This window comes from Rattus norvegicus, chromosome 5 (assembly GCF_036323735.1).
Source record: "Rattus norvegicus strain BN/NHsdMcwi chromosome 5, GRCr8, whole genome shotgun sequence".
Classification (NCBI taxonomy): Eukaryota; Metazoa; Chordata; class Mammalia; order Rodentia; family Muridae; genus Rattus; species Rattus norvegicus.
The window spans coordinates 63241878-63263903 of record NC_086023.1 but is presented as its reverse complement, the minus strand read 5'-3'; the positions used below and the strand labels follow the sequence as shown (position 1 = coordinate 63263903).

At 45.4% G+C, this 22026-nt stretch overlaps 1 protein-coding gene across 6 annotated transcripts in view; it reads left to right on the top strand.

The window, feature by feature from the left end:
* Window positions 1–765: 765 nt before the first annotated feature.
* The window catches only part of Rnf38 (ring finger protein 38), a 108632-nt gene continuing 87371 nt past the window's right edge, over window positions 766–22026 (top strand). For 2 of the 6 annotated variants that reach the window (XM_017593139.3, XM_039109234.2), the window contains exon 1: window positions 770–1145. In XM_017593139.3, coding sequence (XP_017448628.2) covers window positions 881–1145 — 265 coding nt within the window. In that variant the 5' untranslated portion in view covers window positions 770–880. Of the gene's footprint in view, window positions 1146–22026 lie in introns of all 6 variants that reach the window. The other 4 variants (XM_039109235.2, NM_134467.2, XM_006238020.5 and 1 more) reach the window with 4 other exon arrangements.

The following is a 22026-nucleotide window of genomic DNA, read 5'->3' as shown; positions in this document are numbered from 1 at the left end:
GTTTCCTCACTTCACAGCCTCTTCCTCTTCTGAGATTAGGCCCAGTTGCCTGGACGGCTTCCTGTCAGGGTTTTACCAACAAGGGTATTTAAAGTGAGAAAGAGGAAGAGAAAGTCGGAGACCGGGGGCGAGGACCAGGGCTGAGTCTTTCTGGCTTCTGCTGGGAATTCAAGATGGGTCTCCAGGATCCAGAAAAGGGCTCTCATCTTCAACTCCTCCGTCTCCGCCTCTGCGGTTCTTTAGGGCTCCGCGGAGACTGATCTATCACCAATCAGCCTCAGAAGCGAAGGGAGAGTTTCTTTCCAAAGTGTCTCAAAGGCACAAACTTTAAGAAGACAGCCGGGAGGGAGGACCAACGTGCAGGGGGCAGCAGCAGGAAGCAGGCAGGCGCAGCGAACGTCGTGGAACGCCCGGAAGGCTGAGGCTAACCCGGGCGGACCCGGGCTCACTCCCCGGCGCAGACACCGCCTGAGGCAGCGGAGCGGCAGGGCCTGCGCAGCGGTCTGCCTGGCCCCTGAGGCCCGCGGCCGCGCCCCGGGGGCGGGCCGGGGGCGGGGCAGCACGGGTTGGGGGCGCGGATGCGGAGAGGTTTGGCTCAGGCCTCCCCGCCTGGGCGGGCCGCGGCTGCCGAGGATCCCCTAGACGCCGCCCGGGAGCCACGGCCCGGAGCCCGGCGCTCATTGGCGGCGCGGCGCGGCCTCCCCGCCCCCCGGCGTCCCCGCCCCCTCCGCCGCCGCCGCCGCGGCTCGGCTCCGCCTCCTGGCCCGCCGGGAGCCGCCTCCGTCGCCGCCACAGCCTCCTTCGCCGCCGGTCCGGGCCCAGGCAGCGCCCGCCGCGCCGGAGTCGAGTCGCAGTCCGAGCCACTGCCCGCGGCCCCGCCATGAGCGGAAGCGCCGCCGCCGCGGTCGCGGTCGCCGCCGCCACCTCAGCCGCCGCCGCCGCCGCCGCGCACTTCCAGCCTCGGCCGTCGTCTCCCAGGCCGGGGCCCGCCGAGATCGGGCCCCCGCGCCGCCCGCGCCCCCCGCCGCCGCCGCCGCCGCCCCGGCCCGAGCCCATCACCGCCGGCCGCCTTAGCCCTCCGGGCCACGGGTCTCTTCGGAGCGGGGCGCAGGGTGTCGGTGCCTGCGGCAGAGCGCCCGGAGCAGGTACGGGGTCCTCCGGCGAGGCGGGGCGGGGCGGGCTGTGCGGGGAGGGGTGAGGGTCAGTCCGGGGCAAGGGGTCCCGCGGAGAGGGAGGAGCCTTGCCCGCCACAGCTTTGTCCAGCCCGGGAGACCCGGGAGCCCTGCTCCTCCGCCGGGCAGAGCGCCTCACAAAGCGTTTTCGCACCCGCTGGGCAGCCCCTTCCTGCGGGGTGGGCAGGGCAGGACCTCGTGAGGAATCGACTCAGCCGGGGAGGAAACTGAGGCTTACCGGGGGAAGTGACTTGCCCAAGGTCACAAAGCCAGCTAGAGTCGTGTCTTGGCTGAGAACCAGGGCCACCCTGGAGCTGGTGCGGGCCGCCAGCCGAGGGGGCTGGGAGGAGGTAGAGTTCCTAGTCCCTTAATCTGGAGTGGTAGGAAGAAGGGGGCTGGGGCCTGCGTCCTGGCACACCCACCAGGGTAGCTAACCTATTCTGGGCTGACCCGGACAGGTAGGAAGGAGAAACAGGAGCTGCCTCGGGAGCTTAGTGCCCTGGGGAACCGATTTGGGGAGCTGAAGCGAGCAGGACTCCTGCCGGGGGCGGGGAGGGGGATGTGCTCCGAGAGGGTTTTATTGAGGTAGTGGAGTAGAGCTTTGGAAACTTGACTCAGGGACCATTTGGTCTTCTCCAGGCCATCCTTCTCACCACTGCATAGGCTAAGCCAGCCCAGCGGGAATGAAAGGGAAGGAGGCCTGTTTCATACAGTGTCTTTTCCAGGAAATTGCCCGAGTTTTGTTAATGCCCGAAACAGAAATATATAACTGGTCCTGGTTAAAAAGCATGCATGCTACAGAAGGCCATCCGAGCTTTTTCTAGATGGTTTGGACTTACCACACTTGGAGAATTCTCAGAGGAAGAGCAGCTGTCCTAGAAGGGGGAAGGAAGTTGGAAGGGTTAGGACAAGTCACCCTCCTGCTTGCTTTACAATCCGGGAGAAATCCATTCTTACTTGGGGTGATTAGGTGAGTTGCTTTCACTCTGCGTGCATCTTAGAAAAGGAGAGAGGGTATTAATTCTTCCAGAAGAGGTAGAGAAAGCGATGGATGGATAGCAGGCAATGAAGAAAGACCAGTAGAAGCTATGGAATGGGGAAAGAGAGAGGGTATGTAGTTATTGTGGGGGAGGGGAGATAAAGGGATTGCTGAAGGGGGGGGAGGACAGCAGCTAATTTAGTTTAGAGAAAAAGACTGGATGCTTCAAAAAAAAAAAAAAAAAAAAAAGGGAACCAAATAGGATAAGTTTGAAGCAAGTCTTCAAGCTGAATGCTGCCTACAATGTAGAGTTTTCCTATGGGTCTGACATAATTTCGTGTGGTTTTTTTTTTTTTTTTTTTGAGTAAGGAGTAATATTTTATAGACACATGCTGGCTTTAAGATCACCTGCTTAGCTTCATTCTTACCCTTAAGGATACGGCCCCAGAGTGCCTAAGGTATTGTCTTGGAAGTAGGCTTGACAAAAGAAGGAGGAGAAAGACTAATTAGCAAATGAATTAATTAAGGCCTTTTGTCCAGATTGATTCCTCAAAGTCGGCTGTTTCTTTACTGTCCTGCACTGTACCGGAGCTCTCCATCTTGGCTCTGTTGGATGCTTTGGGGTTGTGATCCCAGCACTAGGGAGACCGAGGTAAAGGGATCAAGAGTTCCAGGCCAGGTGGTCACCACAGCGAGTGAAAAGTCTGGTCAACTTAGAAAAATCCTGGGATTTTGTTAGAGCTCTGTGTGTGTGTGTGTGTGTGTGTGTGTGTGTGTGTGTGTGTGTGTGTGTGTGTGTGTTTAAAGATTGATTTATTTATCTACTTATTTGCATGTTTGAAAAATAGGGTTTCTCTGTAACAGAGCCTTCCCTAGCTTTCCTGGACTTGCCTTGTAGACCAGGCAGGCACCAAACTCACAGATCCACCTGCCTCTGCCTCCCGAGTTTGGGACTAAAAAGGCCTGTGCTACCACACCTGGTTTAAAGATTTATCTTACATATGTAAGCGTTTTGTCTGCAGGTATTTATGTATTTGCATTGTATGGAAGCCTGAACAGAGTGTCAGATCCTCTGGAAGTTCAGATCCGGGCTGCTTGTGAGCCTTCATGTGGGTGCTGGGTCTGAGCCTGGGCCCTATGCAAGCGTAGCCAGTGATCTTAACTGCTGAGCCATTTCTCCAGCCTCAAAATCTTGTTTTGAAATGTAATAAAAGGGAGAGAGCTTGACTAGCATGGTTCAGGCCCTGGGTTCAGTTCCTAGTAGTACAAACCAACCGTGACTTTAAGAGATACACTTAGCAGATATGCCCACATATGTACTCATATGTATAAGAAAATTTATTTGTCAAAGACTTGTAATCAGACAAATGCAATCGAACACCAGTATATGCTATTTTATACCTGTGAGCGGGGCAGAACTTTAGTGTTCTGATGAGCACTAGGAAGGTTGTAGAGAAGTAATGAAACTTCTGTTGCTTGTTGTTCTGCTGAGGGTAGGACCTAGCTATGTGCTAAGCAAGTACTCTGTCACAGAACTATATCTCTATCCCTATGGGGACGGAAAATATTTTTAAAAACAGGACCTTGCTGTGTAGTCTTGGCTGGCCTGGAACTTGCTCTATAGACAAAGTTGGCCTTGAACTCACAGAGATGCACCTTCCCAGATTCCTGACTGCTGGGATTAATAAACCATACTTTTTTTTTTTTCTTTTTCCTTTTTTTTTCGGAGCTGGGGACCGAACCCAGGGCCTTGCGCTTGCTAGGCAAGCGCTCTACCACTGAGCTAAATCCCCAACCCCAATAAACTGTACTTTTATATACTGTTAGTGGGAACAGAAATGGGTGCAACATTGGGGAGTAGTAGTGTAACAAGTATCTGGTTGACAATACCCATCTATCTAAAATATGTAAAGACAATAAATACAAGTACAAGAATCCTATTCCAGAGGCTGGAGAGGTGGCTCAGTGGTTAAGAACACTGTCTGCTCTTCCAGAGGCCCCAGGTTCAATTCCCAGCACTTGTATGGCAGCTCATAACTGTCTGTAACTCACACAGACAAATGTACAGACAAAACACCAATGCATATAAAATAAAAAATAAATAAAATTCTCTCTATATATATGAGAATGAATCCATGTATGGCACCAGGAGGGCCATATAAACTTTTAGAAAGACCCTTGCACAGTCTGAAGAGATGACTTATTAGGTGAAGTGCTTTCTATGAAAGCATGAGGGCCCAAGTTTGGATTGTAAAAGGCAGCTATGGCAGTCTTTGCCTTCAACCCTCATCTTGTGGTGTGAGTAGTGTGGAGGCAGCTGCACCCTGTAGGTTTAATAGCTAGAGTCAGCGAGAGACACGGCTTCAAAAAAATAAGGTGCACAGTGGCAGAGAAAGATGCCCGTGCTGCCTCTAGCACCCACATGAACACGCATGTGCAGGAATACCAGTAAACACCGCCTTCATTTGTGCAATGAACACACACACCCAGGGCCCCCACACAGCTGAATGAACATTGCAGCCCTGTGAGAAAATAAATAAAAGCAGCCATGGTGTCTCATACCTGTAATTCTAATACTTTGGAGGTGGAGCAAGTTCAAGGCCAGCATAGGCTACTAAGAAACTTACCCTAAGCCTCCACCCCAGTAAATTATAGCTAATGTATTAGAAGTGGATGTATATTAGAAACCTGATATGTTTTGGGGGAGCAGATCCCAGAATTGTTACAGAGATTTTCCACTTGTATATTTTGAAAACTCAGAATTATTTGTGGTTATTTACATACATAGTAGTGTAAATGCATGTGTGGGAACTACAAAAATTCACAAGTAGTACTTATCTCTGGGCAGGGAAGGTAGAGCCTGGGAGAAGTCTTGATGCAAAGAGCTCTAATTGTACTTAATATTACCTAAATTCAGATCAGGAAATTGCAAATTAAGATTTGTTAGTGTTGGATGTGAGGTACAGAGATTAAGTGTATTATTCTAAATATTTCTCAGATGTCTGAAATATTTCTCCTATGTGTCTCATTTTTTTGTTTATAGAACATAAAGTTTTGTCCTCTAATACTGGATCTGTAACTACAGCGTCTAGTCCAGCATAGTCTGTTAGGTACCCGGTCTGGTGCTCCTGTTTTACCCTTTCTGACCTGTAACCTAGTTGTGCTGTGCGTTAAGAAAAAAGTTTGTTATTTTTAATTTAAAAATTTTAACTATGGGTGTTTTGCTTGCATGTTTGACTATATAGCATATATGACCACGTAGCAGAGTATACTGTGCCTGAGGCTGGAATTGTAGTTACAGTTGTAAGCAACTCTGAGTTCTGGGAAGCATGGCTAGTGCTCAACTGCAGAGCCATTTTCCTAGCCATGGGTGATTTTTATTTTGGAGTTGGTGGAGAACATGAAGGATTTCTAGTTTTCTAGTGGACCTAGGTCGGCAGTTTGAGTTTTGTCAAAGATGAAACTGCTCCTGCACGTTCTGATTTACCAGGTAGAAGGACCCAGCCGCGAGCCTTCAGCTCACTCACTAGAGTTTGAGGACTTGTTCCACATTTGCCCGAGCCCAGCCTCCAGGCTCTCCCCCAGGCTGTGCCTTGCTCTTGCTCCATGACTGGGTAGGATGTGAACCCGGTGATATTTAGACTGGGCCCTTTCAGCTCAGGCCAGCCTTCCTCTCCATGTTCATGCCTCAATCTTCTGAGTGCAGGCATAGGCCATCAAATGCATCCTTGGTGGAGCATAAAGGAAGACAAGGGAGCAGTTTGCAGAAATGGCTTATGGGTAAAGTGCTTGCTGAGCAAGCCTGGAGACCACAGTTCAGATCCTTTGCACCAGGTAAATGACAGGCAGCTGCCTATAATCCCAGAGCTTGGGAGTTAAGAGATGGAGAGAGGATGCCCCAAATAAGCTGGCTAGCTAAGATAGACTAGTTAAATTGTCAAGCTTTAGGGTCAATGAGACCGAAGGTGGAGAGTGAACTAAGACACACAGTGGCAACCTCTGTCAGCCATATGAGTGCATTTGCACTTGGACACACCTGTGTTCCCGCCTTGGAAACATGCATATGTGGGCATGCACACCACACACCCATACTTATTACAGTGGTGGCTCACACCTTTAATTTCACCCCTTAGGAGGCAGAGGCAGGGATCTTTGTGAGTTTAAAGCCAGCCTGGTCTACAGAGTGGGTTCCAGATCAGCCAGAGCTCCAGGTTTTCCAGAGAAACCCTGTCTCTGGAAAAAAAAAAAAGAAAAGAAAAAAATGCTAAGGGTAGGATCGTATGCCTGTTTTTAACCCACTTCCTTCTAGAGGTAGTCTCGTGTGGTTCAGGCTAGCACCAAACTTGTTTTGCAGCTGAGGATGACCTTGAACTTCTAGTCTTTTTGCTTACACCTGAATGGTGGGAATGCTGGGATTATAGGCCTGCAACAAACCGTCTTATGCTGTGTTGGGGTTTGGGGCATGCCTAGGCAGACACTTTACCAAGTAAGTTATGGCCCCAGTATTCTTGGACCTCATGTAGCTCAGGTTGGCCTCCAGTTTTCTGTGTAGCTGAGGCTGGTCATGGACTACAGATTTTCTTGCTTCAATTCTCCAGGGCTAGGATTTTAGGTATGCACACCTGATTGGCCATGCCTATCTTAATCCAGGTTGCCAGTTCCTCTTCAGGGCAGGTGGATAAGGGGCTCACAAGAGGACTACATCAGAATTTACAGGCTTCTACTTCATTGAGAACTCTGTCTTTTTATAGTTGGGAGAAGAGTAGCAAGACGTCTAACAGAAAGCAAAGCCCGATTGGCAAATGTGTGTGGCTTAGGAGGGCCAAGGGCATTGGTCTCAGCCCTGCCTGTTTGATAAGCCTGCACTCTTCATTGGGATGCACTCCAGTCCTCATGCTCCCTTTCTTTTCACACTTACTACTTTGTGTGAGGTGGATGCAGCTGCAGGGGTTGCAGGACAACATATAGGAGTCCATTTTCTGTGATGCAGGTTCCAGGGGCTCCACAGAGGAGGTCATCAGACCTGGTCACAAGCACCTTTACCTGATGAGCCAGTGTCTCTCAGGTCTCCCTCAACCCCTTCTTAAGAGAAAATTGGTTTAGCCCTCTGCAGTTTATGGAGATTCTTGTAGTGTTTTGGCTTATTATCTCTCTACCTTTGAGCTTCAGCTTTTGGAACCATGAAAGGTTTTAGATATTAGGAAATGATTGCTTGTCCCTTGACTTGGAAGTGTCCTCGCCCGAATTTACTAGTTTCCCTTAGATGTTAGACTTTTAGTCTTGATTCACTTAAGAGTTTTATATCAAGGTGAGAGTTTCTGATGATGGAACTTGTGAAATGCCTGTTTTTATTGAGGTGCTTTCTGATGGGTTCATTTTAGAAGTACAGCATGGCTCCGGGGGTTTTAATTTTTTTAAATAATTAATTTTAAGCAAGACTGCTAAAAAGGACTATATACATGACCTCCAGAACAGACCATCTATTTCAGGTAGCAACTGAGGGTGAGACCTTTTGTCAGGATGAGCAACTAAGGGCTGGCAGAATGGTTTAGTGGATGATTTGTTTGCCATCATGGATGATGGCCTGAGTTTGATCCCTGAGACCCATATGGTAGAAGGAGAGGACTAACGCCTGCAAGCTCTTCTCTGGCTCCCACATGCAGAAACAACAAACAAACAAAGGCATTCCATTCTTGAGAAGGGGCCATGTTCTCAGCCTCACACTGAAGTATTAACTAGCACAGTCTGCCAGCTCTGGGCCTCTGAGTCCAGCAGTGACTGTGTCCTCCATGCTTACTCTGATTCTAGATTGAAGGCTGACTTGGTGCTGGGTTTGAGGCTCTAAAAGAATCTGTTGTTTGCTGTTTTGAGCCAGGGTTCCACGGTTCTCAGATCTGTCTCAGACTTGGTATTTGGTCTTGTCTGGCCTTGAACTTCTGACCCTCCTTTGCTACCGGAGGGCTGGGGTTGCAGTTCTAGTTTGCCTCCATGCTGGGCATCAAGTACAGGGCTTGGTGTATGCTTGACAGATGTTCTGTCAATTTAGTTATATCCCCAATCCTTTTTGGGGGAGGGGCTAGTTCTGAGACTTGAACCTAGAGTCTCAATAAACTGTAAGTGAGCAAACACTACCACTGACATACATTCCTAGCTCTCCACCTGAACTTGTCCTGGAAGGATTTCAGTCCTGCCCTTTTAACACTACATTAACTGAATCAAAGAATTCAGCTTTATGTGATAAACTGTATTGAGACTGGAGAAATAATACAGAATAAGCAGGAAATGGTTTGTGGGAAAACATGAGAGAAATGTGTTAGAAGACAGCAGCATTGGTAACGCAGGTGAGAAGTAGCTGTATCCCACGCTTGCTCTTGCAGCGGCCACTTTGGGAGGTAGGATGTTATTTTTCAATCTGTTTTTCATTCATACTAGTGTAGTGTTCCTGAATTTCTGAGACCTGAGGCTTTTTAGCCAATTTAAAAAGTATTTACCCGTTTATTTTCTTTTAAGTTTTTGTTTATGCTTCCTGCTGTTTTGGTTTTTCCTTGGGAAGAGAGGAAGGAGTAATGTGTACCAAGGACAGACTGGCTGCGTTTGCAAATGATGGCCGAGTGTTTTCCAGAACAGTTGTCATGGTCAAGTGACACTCCTGGTGGCTCTAGGGAGAGCTGCATGTGAAGTGGGTTCTATTGTCCTTTTATTATTTTAAAGCATGATTGAGGTGGCGGCTAGAGAAGTCCATTGTGTATTTGTTGATGTCTACCAGGAAATTTTGAAGAAATTATATGTAAATAGAAATGTTTAATGAAAATAAAATGGCCTTATGCCCACACAAGGAGGATCTACAGACCTTAATTGTAGACCTCCAAAGTGATGGAGCTGTTTCCTTTCACTGTTTCCTTAACTGGATATGAGTGCTGTCGGGCAGAATGGAGACTGAGGTGATGAGGGCAGCTGTGGGGTAGTGGGGCTTCCCTGTGTTCTGTTTAGGGCAAGTCATAATTCAGAGGACTGTTTCTGCATTTTCTGCTTTTGTAGTGTAGAAATAAAGTGCATTTCCCTGAATATAATAATTGGATTTTGTTGAGGCAAGTGGAGAAAGTGGTAAGAGAAAGAGATGTCTGTGTGTCCGAAAGAAAGCACAGCCAGGTGGTGGGGTGTGTTCTGCGTGGGCTTTGTGTGTTCCTAGAGTTGGAGAAGAGAAGGTTCCTGTCTCTGCTTCCGTGCGTTTTAGCGGTAAGGGTGGGTGGGCTGAAAGTAAAACAAGTTTCATTTCAGCACTGCCTTCACCAATTTGAGATGCTCGTGATTAACAAAAAACTATTTTTGTTTGTCCCTTTGTTTGGCTTTTCGGTTATCTTGCTTAAAATAACTAAGTTTGTGTCCTTCCTAAATTTTTATTCTGCCCAAATAAGTCATGGGAATCTCCCAGTAGTGATAGTAACGCACAGGCAGAGCTCTGACTCCCTGGAGTGAGGCCTTCACTGCCGCTGCTGCCACCACTGCTACTGCTGCTGTTGCTGCTCCCGCTGCTGCGGCTGTAGAGGGGCCAGGGGGTGCACTTCAGGACAGTGTTGCTTGCCTTCCCCTTTATCTAGTCTTTCTGCTCCCTGGCCACTCTGGGCTTAGTGATTGTGCCTGTCTGTCAGGATGGGCTCTGCCCCTCCTATATTCCCATTCTGGGAGCACAGAGGCTGACCAGGATTCTTGATGGTCACCCACAAGGAAAACCCCAAAGGTGGAATATGGCTGAGACAGGATTGCTGGGAATTTGAGGCCAGTCTATACTGCATAGTGAGTGTTATCAGGCCAGCCAGAGCTACCTAGCAAGAGTTTGTCTCAAGAAGAAAAAGAGAAAGGGGTGTGGGGACAGAGGAAAGAAAACCACTCTGCGTAGTGTCCAGGCAGAGCCCAGCCCAGCCCAGCTGACCCGCCTCTCCTCCTTCCTCACGCTGCGCTCACCCTCTGCTGAGAGCCTGGAAAGGCACCCTTCCCCAAATCACACAAGGAGGCTTTGTGCTGCGCGGAGGTTCTGAGAGGCGGGCGGGGTCACTGTAATTATAATTCCCTAAGCACAAGCAAGTGATGGGCAGGCAGGGTAAAGATGGTGTCCGTTCTTGTTGGTAGGGAAGGTCAGACGGGATTAAAAATTACCTGGAGACAGCATCCAAGAGTGGATAATGGGGCATTGTTGTAATGCCGACAAGAGTGTGTTTAAGTGAATATATTTCAGAGTTTTAAATCTACTACTGGCAAGGCACTTGAAGCTTTAAAAAGCACAGAACTATGTCTGGGACATTTTTTCCTAATCTGAAATTATAATTGAAAATTACTTTAGAAGAAGGTGTGTAGGTATCTGTTTGTTTATGTTTGTATTGCTAGATGACTGACTGTTCTAGAAGGCCAAGTACATATTTTGCTTGTTCTGTAGAGATGCCCCCACTAATTTACTTTTAAAAATATTTATTTTTGGGGTTGGGGATTTAGCTCAGTGGTACAGCCCTTGCCTAGCAAGTGCAAGGCCCTGGGTTCGGTCCCCAGCTCTGAAAAAAAGGAAAAGAAAAGAAAAATATTTATTTTTATGTATGTGTGTATGGATGTATGCATGTGTGTATGGATGTATGTATGTGTGTATGTATGTATGTGTGTATGTATGTATGTGTATATGTATGTATGTGTATATGGATGGATATATGTGTACATGGATATATGCATGTGTGTATGGATGTATGGATGTGTGTATGTGGATGTATGTGTGTATGGATGTATGGATGTGTGTATGTATGTATGTGTATATGGATGTGTGTATGGATGTGTGTATGGATGAATGGATGTGTGTATGGATGTGTGTATGTATGTATGTATGTATGTATGTATGTATGTATGTGTGTATGGATGTGTGTGTGGATGTGTGTATGTATGGGTATGGATGTGTGTCTGTATGGATGTATGTGTGAATGGATGTATGCGTGTATGGATGTATCACACTTGAGTTGTCCATGCTGGGTCTTTTTGACTTGGAGTTATGGGTTGGTCAGGTTGTTGTGAGCTGCCTGGGGACAGAGCTTGGGTCCTCTTCACCACAGAGCCATGTCTCCAGCTCCTCTAGTGGGGTTTTGTGTGCTTTGTTGGAAACAGTCTCTTAATATCACTCAGACAGGCTTTGAACTTGTGGTCATCCTGCCTCAGCTCCTTGACTTTAAGGATTATAGACTTGTGTCAACCAACCTGGCTTTCAGGACTTTTTCTTTGGAAGCAGAGAGGTTAATTTGTACCAGTAGGAAAAACCTCCTCTGGGGTATGTGGTAATAAGTTGTTTTAATTAATCAAGTATTTTATTTTAACATTTTTTTTTTAAATAGAGACGTGTGTAGCCCAGGTTTGCCTCAAACTTGCTATGTAGCTGAGAATGACTTTGAACTTCTAATCTTTCTGCCTCCATATTCTCCGTGCTGAGATTATATATAAGCATGTTACAGTGCTTTGTTGGGGCCTCATATATACTAGGCAAACACTTTACTAACAGAGCTAGCTACATCCCTTAGCCTATGTTTTGTTTGTTCTCAACATTTTTTAATTTTGTGTATGTGTGTGCATACAAATGTGGACATCCATTGACAACTCAGGAGTTGGTTCTTTTTACCATACGGATTTCAGGGGTTGAACTCTGATCGTCAGGCTTGGTGGCAAATGCCTTTTTACCCATAGAGCTTTGTCACCTGCCTCCAGGTATAAACTCCTTTTTTTCCCCCCCCAGAGCTGGGGACCGAACCCAGGGCCTTTCGGTTGCTAGGCAAGCGCTCTACCACTGAGCTAAATCCCCAACCCCCAGGTATAAACTCTTTTTTTTTTTTTTTTTTTTTTTTTTTGGTTCTTTTTTTTTTTTTTTTTTTTTCGGAGCTGGGGACCGAACCCAGGGCCTTGCGCTTCCTAGGCAAGCGCTCTACCACTGAGCTAAATCCCCAGCCCCAGGTATAAACTCTTAATGTCCACTACTCAATTTTATGATGTGCTTCTAAGCTTTGTTGTTAGCCTTTTAGTGAAAATGGTTTCCTTCCTTCCTTCCTAACTTCCTTCCTTTGTTCTTTTTTTCTTTCTTGCCTATTTGCTTTTCCTTTTTGTGTGTTTGAGACAAGGTTTCTGTATAGTCCTGGCTGTCCTGGACTCATGTAGATCAGCTGGTCTTGAAATCACAGAGATGTACCCACCCCAGTCTCCCAAGTCCTGGGATTAAAAGTGTGTGCTACCATTGCCTGGCTAAAAAGTTGTAAAAAAAATTTCTTTGTGTGTGTGTGTATGCTTTTTCTGTAAATATATATGTGCTATACATGTGTGCAGTGCCCAAGAATTCCAAAAGAGAGCGCTGGATCACCTTGGAACTGTTTTTCTCAGTATGTAAGTGACCACTGTATTACTTATTACTAGTATTTCAAACAAATTGGTTTTAAGAAGAGACAGAAAGGGGGCTGGAGATGGCTCAGTGGTTAAAAGCGCTCTGCTTTTCTAGAGGTCCTACCAGACTGTGGCTCACAACCATCTATAATGGAATCTGATGCCCTCTTCTGGCACACAGATGTACATGGAGATACAGCACTAATACATAAAATAAATAAATCCAAAAAACAAAAGAGAGACAGACGGACAGAGAGGCAGAGACAGAGACAGAGACAGAATAAAATACACCAAACAATTATTTGTAGGGGTGAGCTCAGTCGGTGGCGTGCCTGCCTAACACGTATGAGCCTTAGGTTCTAGCCTTAGCACCCTGTAAACTTGGGAGAGGAGGAGTTCAGGGTCATCCTTGAATACAGAGTTCAGGCTAGCTTGGACTATAAGGAATTCTACTATTCAAAACAAAACAAACTAACCAAACAACCTCAAAACAAACAGCAGTAGTGGACTGCAGTCTTTTTAGGGTGTGGATAAAGGACTTGCCTTGTGCTCTGTGTAGCTTGATAGCCAGTACCTAATGTAAATGTACAGCTATGAGCTGGCCCATCTTCCTGGGAGTCAAAGTCACAATTTGATTTTGAGTCTTGCTTTTTTCCACGATTTTATCCTTGTTTAAGGAAATCTGGAAAACTTACCTCTACATAAACACTGCTGGAAACCCCATCATAAAGAGCCTGTCCAGATTTGGTGGTAGCAGTGCATGCCTTTAATTCTGGAGCCCTGAGTGTTAGAGGCAGATGACTCTCTGAGTTAAATGCCAGCCTGGTCTACAGATTGAATTCCAGGACAGCCAGGGCTACAAAGAGAAGCCCTATCTAGAAAAACCAAAACAAGCAAGCAAGCAAACAGACAAACAAAACGCTCCAGGAACAACAACAACAACAACAACAAAATCCAAGAGCCTGTCCAGGGCCTAGGTCTGTAGTTCAGTTGGCAAAGGACTTCCTCAATATAGATGAGGCTATAGGTTCAATTCCCAGTAAGACCTTGTCCAAATACTCATTAAGAACACACATCAGAAGAGGACATTGGATCCCATTGCAGATGGTTGTGAGCCACCATGTGGTTACTGGGACCTCTCGAAGAGCATCTAGTGCTCTTAACCGATGAGCCATTTCTCCAACCCTTTTAAGGTTTTTTAAATAAAGATACTCTGATTTGATATCTAAATTTTATGAGACTAAAAATTACATTAATTAGGAGGGGCTAGAGAGATGGCACAGCACTACTTCCCTCTTGCAGGGAGAACCCAGGTTCAGTTCTAGAGGATCTGGTGTTTTCTTCTGACCTCCACGGGCACCAGACACACATGGTCCACATCCATATGTGCAGGTAAAACATTTACACATAAATTAAAAACAATTACACAAGTATCTAGGTTTTTTTAAAAATAGGAACTGCGTGCGCGCACGCGCGTGTGTGCGTATGTGTGTATGTGTGTGTATATGTATGTATGTGTGTGTGTACACCTGTGCTGTAGCATGTAGTGCAAGTCAGAAGAAAATGTATGGCAATTGATTCTCTTTGAACCATGAGCATTTTAGGAATCAAACTCAGATTGCCAGGCTGGGTTTCAGGCTCCTTAATCAACAGTCAGTTTTACTAGCTCTGTTTTTATTAGTTTTTAGTGGAAGATGTAAGTTTTTCCCTCCTTCCCTCCCCCTCTTCCTTCCTTCCTTCTTTCTTTTTTTTTTTTCAGAGCTGGGGACCGAACCCAGGGCCTTGTGCTTGTTAGGCAAGCGCTCTACCACTGAGCTAAATCCCCAGCCCCTCCTTCCTTCTTTCTTTCCCTCCCCTCTTCCTCCCCCGACCCGCCCCTGGACTGGAACTCACAGAGACCTACCTGACTCCCTCCCAAGTGAGCCACCACTGCCTGTCAGTAATGCTTTCTAGAGTGGTAGTGCATGCTTGTAATTCTAACCCATGGGTGGTGAGGTAGGAGCAGTTCAAGACTAGCCTGGGCTACATACACGGTCTCCTAAAACCAAAATAATAGTTCCTCTTTTTAATCAATATGTTCATCAGGAGTTACTCTTATTTTAACTTAAATTGTCCACTATTATCTGGACTGTTTCATTTGTAAATATATGCTTCTTCTGGAAAAATAGCTCTTGACTATTTCCCTGCAGTCTGGTGGCCACTAAAAGTGGTGACTGGAAAAAAATGTCTGCGGTGCACTAGGCCGACTTAGGGTTTCAGAGATGGTGCAGACATGCAGTAGCACTTCACTGATGGAGTCAGACAATGGGCTAGCATGAGACAAAGGTGTAGGGATTCTTGGCCCTTAACGAGAGGACAGAGAGCGAAGTGCGACGGATAGCAATGATACGACCGACCGGCTCTCATCCCTGTAATGCCAACACTTGAGGAGGGGTGGAGGCAGGGAAGCCGCTGCCTTATACATGGACTTTCAGGCCATCCTTACTACAGGAGTCCCTGTTTAAAAAAACAAACATAAATGGGTACAATATGAAAACTCTGATAATTAATCCTTTAAAGCACAGAATCAAACCATTAGAGATGGTTCAGTAGTTAAAGAACTACCCACACAAGCACTAGGAACTCTGACTTCTACACATGCAATTAGGTACCCCCATCCCCAATAAGTAAAAATAAAAGTTTTTGAAAAGGCTTACTTTTTTATTTAATATTTAAGATCAGTGTAATTGGTCTTCATTGTTCTAATCTACTATCCATGCTTCAGCTTGACATGCCTATTTCCTTTCAGCTGATTCCCATCTTCCCCTTCCCCACCCCTGCTGACACATGTAAACCAGACTCGAACCTTAGGTGTCATTCCATAGGCCCCATCCATGTTGCTAGTTGAGGCAAGATGTCTCATTGGTCTTGGGCTTCCCAGTTGGCTAGGCTGCTGCATCTGCCTTTCACACTCGGATTATAAAGCAGCCTTGCCTCTGCCCTGAGGGCTGGAATCACAGTCCCAGTCATCATGCCCATGTAGGCTTTTGGGTAACATTGGCCTGTCACAGTGTGCTTATTTTGTGAGGTTCCATTGTAAGTCACTTGCGTGGATTAATAAATTAATCCTCACTGTAGTTCTCTAAGGTATCGCTGTCACTCTTACTGTACAGATGAAGAAACTGGAGCTTGGAGAGGTTAAATAACTTAGTAGATACACACAGCTTTTAGTGATGTGGTCTGTGGGACTGGGGATATAGCTGAGTGGAAGGGAGTGTTGGCCTAGTACACAAAGGCCCTGGGTCAAATCCGCAGCACTGCCCCTACAGAAGCGTCACTTGGGATAGGACTGAGGCAGCCATACTTCTAGGATCTGCTTCAGTGCCTCTCACTCTTAGATGGAGAGCCTTTCTTAACTCAGCAATTCCTTTTGATAACAAAGTACTGAAGATGAATATAAGTAAGGTATTTTATATTTTGAGTCATGGAACCTTCAGTTTCTGACTCCCAAGTGAGATTATAGGTTTACACTACTAGACCCTAGCAAGAATATGAAGTCTTTGTCCCTCCTGAGAAATACATGTGTTTTTAAAGTTCAAAATTATACATGTTGAGATTTATGATTATTCGTTTCCTCTCCTCCCTTCTCTCCCCAGCCCCCTTTTCCTTCACCTCCTCCTTTCAGATAGGGTCTTGTGTAACACTTGTTTTCTGGTTCATTATTTACTTTTTCATTTTAGAACTGGGAATTGTGTATGTGTCCTGGAGAAAAGTCAAATTGAATTAAGCTTATTAAAATTGCTTTTTAAAAAAGCTCTAGGAATTGAACTCAGAGCTTTGGACATGCTATATCATAAGTCCTAGAATCTTTTTATAGACCCTCTCATATTCTATAGTTCTAAAATCTTTTTGTTTTGTTATTTTGTTATTTTTGAGACAAGGTTTCTCTGTGTAGCCCTAGCTGTCCTCAAACTCACTGAGATCTGCCTGCCTCTGCCTCCTGAGTGCTGAAATTAAAGGTGTGGCTACCCATGCGTTTTCTAGACTCTTAATCAAATGCTTGTTTGGCTGCTTGTGCAAATTTGTCAAAGAAAAATGTGACTGTGCTTGTAGGACTTCCTGAATCGTGTGTGTGTGTGTGTGTGTGTGTGTGTGTGTGTGTGTGTGTGTGTGTGTGTGTGAGACAGAGAGACAGATTACAGTACTCTAGTCCCCTACCCCCCCCCCCATCAGTGTAAGAATAGATCTATGAGTGTGGGGATTTTAGCCTTAATTTCTTTCCAGTCCTGTGAAGTGGCTCAATGGGTAAAAGTGCTTGGCATGCGAGATTCCTGTAGCTCACATAAAAACCTGGACCTATAGTGTGTCCCTGTGACCCCAGCACTTCTGTGGCAGGACAGAAGGTGGAGACAGAATTGTCTTGGGGCGTGCAGGTTGCCCAGCCTAGATTGTACTGATGGGTGACAGGAAAGGAAAATAGGAAAAAAGAGACCTTACTTCTGAACAGGGTGGTGGGTGAGACCTTCGACCTCTCTTCCTTGATTGGTGTATATACACGGTGACGACTAAATTTCTGTCAGTCTAGAGAACCCTGACTGATTCATACGCCACTGCATTTCTGGTGGATTTGGTTTTGCTGTGTGCTGAAGTACAAGCATACTCCTTAATTCAGCAGGATGGACTGTGAACACCCGAGCATTAGACAGCCTGGAGCGGTGTTGATGTCTGAGAAATTAACCTGGCACAGTGATCCCCAAGTGAACTGCCCATACACTGACTGCTTTTAGTGTTGGCTGTTTCTGTCAGTCAGCTCATAAGCGGCCTCAAGTAGGAATCTCAGTAACAATCCCCTCCTAAGTAGTTACTGTCGTGTAAGCTCCTGGGCTGGGTTGTTCCAGGGAACTATTTAGAAAATGTTGTGGAAAGTGGAGGTTTGAAGTCCAATGTAGGTGTCATAGCTATTGCCTTTTAGAAAAATGGCTTACTTTTGAGTTATGAATTACCAACTTAATCTCTTTGCCATAGTTAACCTGTGGATACTTATTAAAAATGAATTCTGTCTTTTAAAATTGCTGAACAATGTAGAATTTTTATTGAAAGATTTATTTATTTTATGTATGTGAGTACACTGTTGCTGTCTTCAGACACACCAGAAGAGAGCGTCAGATCCCACTAAAGATGGTTGTGAGCCACCATGCGGTTGCTGGGAATTGAGCTCAGGTCCTTTAGAAGAGCAGTCAGTGCTCTTAACCACTGAGTCATCTCTCCAGCTTCAACCTAGAATTGATTCATAGAAGGAAGGTCTTTCTCTGGATAGCTGGAGTGAGGACAGATTAATGCAGACAGCTGAGAAGAATCATTTGAGAATGCAGACTCACACTGTTGAGTTTGTTAACAAATCTAGCCTCAGAATGGATCTGTAGCAGTGGTTTTCAACTTGTGTGTGGGTCAAGACCCCTTTAGGGTTGAGGGTCAAATGACCCTCTCACAGCGATCTCCTAAGATCATTAGAAAATGCAGGTATTTACATTAGGGTCACAACAGTAGAAAAATTAAAGTCATGAAGTAGCATATGGGGGTTACCACAACATGAGGAACTGTATTAATGGTTGTGAGCCACCATTGGGAAGGTTGAGAACCACTGAGCTAGATAGAGTGTGCTGTTTAGGTTCTTAGGGAAGAAGCTGTTAACTGTGGACATGAGCTAAGAACTTACCTTCTCTAAAACTGCATGTGCTGTCAGGAGCAGTTAGGAGTGGCTGCTGTCAGTAATGATGTCTTTAAGACTTAGCTAAAAGCTGCTGTTAACAAAGAAAGAGAACCCTAAGTCCAAGACAGATAGAACAGATCAAAATATCAACTTATTTTTTTAAAATATTTTATTTATTTATTATATCTGAGTACACTGTAGCTGTCTTCAGACACAGCAGAAGAGGGCATCAGATCTCATTACAGATGGTTGTGAGCCACCATGTGGTTGCTGGGATTTGAACTCAGGACCTCAGGAAGAGCATTTGGTGCTCTTAACCACTGAGCCATCTCTCCAGCCCAACTTATTTTTTTTAAGATTTATTTATTTTATGTATATGAGTATACTGTTGCTATCTTCAGACACACCAGAAGAGGGCATGAGATCCAATTACATATGAGCAGCCATATGTCAGCCACCATGTGGTTGCTGGGAATTGAACTCAGGACCTTTGGGAGAGCAATCCAGCCCAAAATGTCAACTTCTTAAAACAGTTTCTGTAGCCCCGAAGTTGCTGTTGAGATAAAAACTGAGGTGAACTTGGACCAGAGTGGGGAGCATTTGGCAAGCGTGTGCGAGTCCTCGCCCCAAATAACAGCTTCTGAAGTCAGAATTTGGCCTGGAGTGTTCAGGGAATGCTGTATGTATTTTGAGTGTAAGTTTTGGTAAAACAGAATTTAAAAGTGAGTTCTGCGCCAGCGTGGTGGCACATTTCTGTGGTCTCAGCTTCTGGGAGACAGAAGCAGGATGACTTCAAGGACAGCTTTGGTCACAGACCAGACGACATGAGGCTGTTCCCTTATAGTCACCCTCTGGGCTACCCCCAACAACGACAAAAGAATTCTGGTTTTATCATAATGGACAGGGCTGGTAGCACATACGTTCACGAGTGTGGCGGCAGAGGCTGATGCTGGGTGTCTTCCTTTGCTACTCCTTGTTTTGAGACAGGTTTGTAGCTGTCCTTGCATCTGGCTATTTGTGTGGGTGCTGGGGATCCAAATGCTGGTCCTTACGCTTGCACAGCGAGCTCTTTACCACTTAGCTATTTATTTCTTCAACCCTGATTTTTTGATATAAAGTCTTGGTAGGTAGCCCAGGCCCTCTTCGAACTCGCTTTTACCTGGGATTTAAGGTGTCTATCACTTATTCCTGCTAATAGATACTATTTTTAATGTTTTTTTTTTTTGTTACTTTTGTTTTTAGATTAGGGCCAGCAAGATACTGGTAGGTACAGGCACTGGACACTAAACCTGATGATAGGAGTTTGATCCCAGAACCCACATGGTAGAAGGACAGAATCAACTCTTGCAACCCTACACAAGAGCCTACACACATGCAGAAATAAGTAAAAAAAAGTAAGGTGCAATAGTAATTTTTAGAAGCTATTATTATTATTAATTTGTGTGTATGTGTTTACGTGTGTGTGAGTGACTCTGAGTGAATGGGCCACAGTGAGTGTGTGTTCAGAAGACAGCTGTGTGGCTGTTCTCTCCTTCCACTTTTACATGGGTTCTGGGACTAGAACTCAGGTTACCCGCTGAGCTATTTTATCTGTCCGAGAAGTAATCCTAACAGTGGAACTGTTTGAAAAGTTTAAAGTGGAAAGACATGGGTACAAATGAATAAACTACCATACCAGAATATTTTTATTTTTAATCAGTCTGTCTGTCTGTCTATGTGTATATGTGCATCTGAGTTAGAAGACAGCCTATATCGTGTAGGTCCCAAAGATCAAAAACTCAGGTTGCTAGGCTTGGTGGCAGCCTCATACCAAAATCATTTAAAAGCACATTTGAGATATAAAGATGTTTCCTTTTGAGATAAAGTTATTTGGTAGATTGCTATTATTTTTCCTATTATTATATAATTAAAAACCCAAGGCCCAAATTGATTTTAAGGCTATTAAACTCCCTTGTTTTATAAGAAAGAAAGATTTAGAGATTTTAATTTCTAAGAGTGCTTTAAAAAAGGAGAGGCAAATCAAATTGGGCCTGGGCCCCACACATTTACCACTTCCTGTGCTCTGGAAGCAGAGATGGGACTGTCCTGCACTGTGCAGGGGAAGGGCAGGAGCCTGCTGGGAAACCTCAAGGGCCTCAAAAAGCAGGCTGTTAGGAGGGAAGCTGGATGGCATGTAGCGGTGGTACGTACAGCATTTCTTTCGTTCCTTTTTTTTTTTTTAAAGATTTAAATTTTATTTATTTAATGTATAAGTGCCCTACTGTATATATATCTGCCTGCCTGAAAAGGGCACCAGATCCCCCTATAGGTGATTGTGAGCCACCATGTGGTTGCTGGGAATTGAACTCAGGACCTCTGGAGGAGCGGCCAGTGCTCTTAACCATAAAGCCATCTCTCCAGCCCCACATACATTATTTCTTAATCACAAATGTGGATACAGGCCACCTACAGTCTCCTCAGAAAGTGTTTTGCATAGAGCATACCTGAGATTCCAAGGAGGAAAATGTGGTAGGCACAGGGAAAGATGGGGGGGGGTATGTGTGTATGTATGTATGTATGTATATGTATATATGCGTGTGTGTGTATGTATGTATGTATGTATGTATGTATGTATGTATGTATGTGGTGAGGGGGGCGGTGGCTAAGGATCCAGGTTTTGAGATGGCAAGAAATTTAAGGTAGGATGTGGTAAATATTTCTCCCTACCCCTAAGAGGGTGGGTAGTGTTTGTGTGTTTGTGTATTTTGGAAAAGTATGCTTCCAGCAAGGAGGTTCTATCGCCATTGGTTTTTTTTAATTATTTTATTTTATAGGCATTGTGTTTTGCCTGTTTCACTTATGTATGTCTGTGTGAGGGTATCAGATGTTGGAGTTACAGTGGTGAGCTGCCATATGGGTGCAGGGATTGAACCCAGGCCCTCTGAAGAACATTCAGTGCTCTTAACCTCTGAGCCATTTCTCCAGCCCCTTCACTCCATTGCTTAAGATGATAGATTCCTAATACAAATGAGCTACTCGTGTTAGTTTTGTTATATTTGGAGAGAAAGTCAAATTCTCTTATTTTAAAAGAAAAATTACTTCTGATAGGATGTTGACAACCAAGAGGAGTAAGTACATTCCATGTCTCATTTAGCACGGCTGGTGCTCTAACTAGGGCATGTGGTACAGCTGCCTTCCCACAGGTCTGCTCAGTGACAGGCTCGTACAGAGATGACGGACAGCTGCCTCACCATTGCTCATCCAGAGAAGCCTCTCTCATAAGCCTGTGTGGAGGGTGGAGGTAACAGGGATGGTTTTAGAGTTTATGACTCTGAGTGAGGCAGTCCTCTCACCTTTACTTCCTCAAAGTGTGAAGAGCTTGTGAACAATTCAGGACTCCTTGCTCACTGGTTAAGATCACTTCCTGCTCTTTCAAAAGACCAAATTTGATTTCCAGAACCCACATGTCAGCTCACAACTGTCTGTAGCTCTATCCCAGGAAATAGACATGCTTTTCTGGCCTCCTCAGGCACTGCATACAAGTGGTACAAGATATACATGCATGCAAAACATACACATAAAATAAAAAGGAAAAGTAAATGCAGAGACCCGAGTGATGATGGAGTGAGGGTGTTTGCGTAGGCAGAGGTAAAGCGGTGGTTCTTTAACCTAGTATGTTTCACATCGTCTGGGGGTGGGACAGGGCAGGGCAGGGCGGGGCACCTTAGCTTTGCATTTACCTTTTTTAGATGAGGCCTGACAATTTGCCAGTTGTTTTGTTTTTGACACTAGGTTCTTCTGTATCCCAGGTTAGC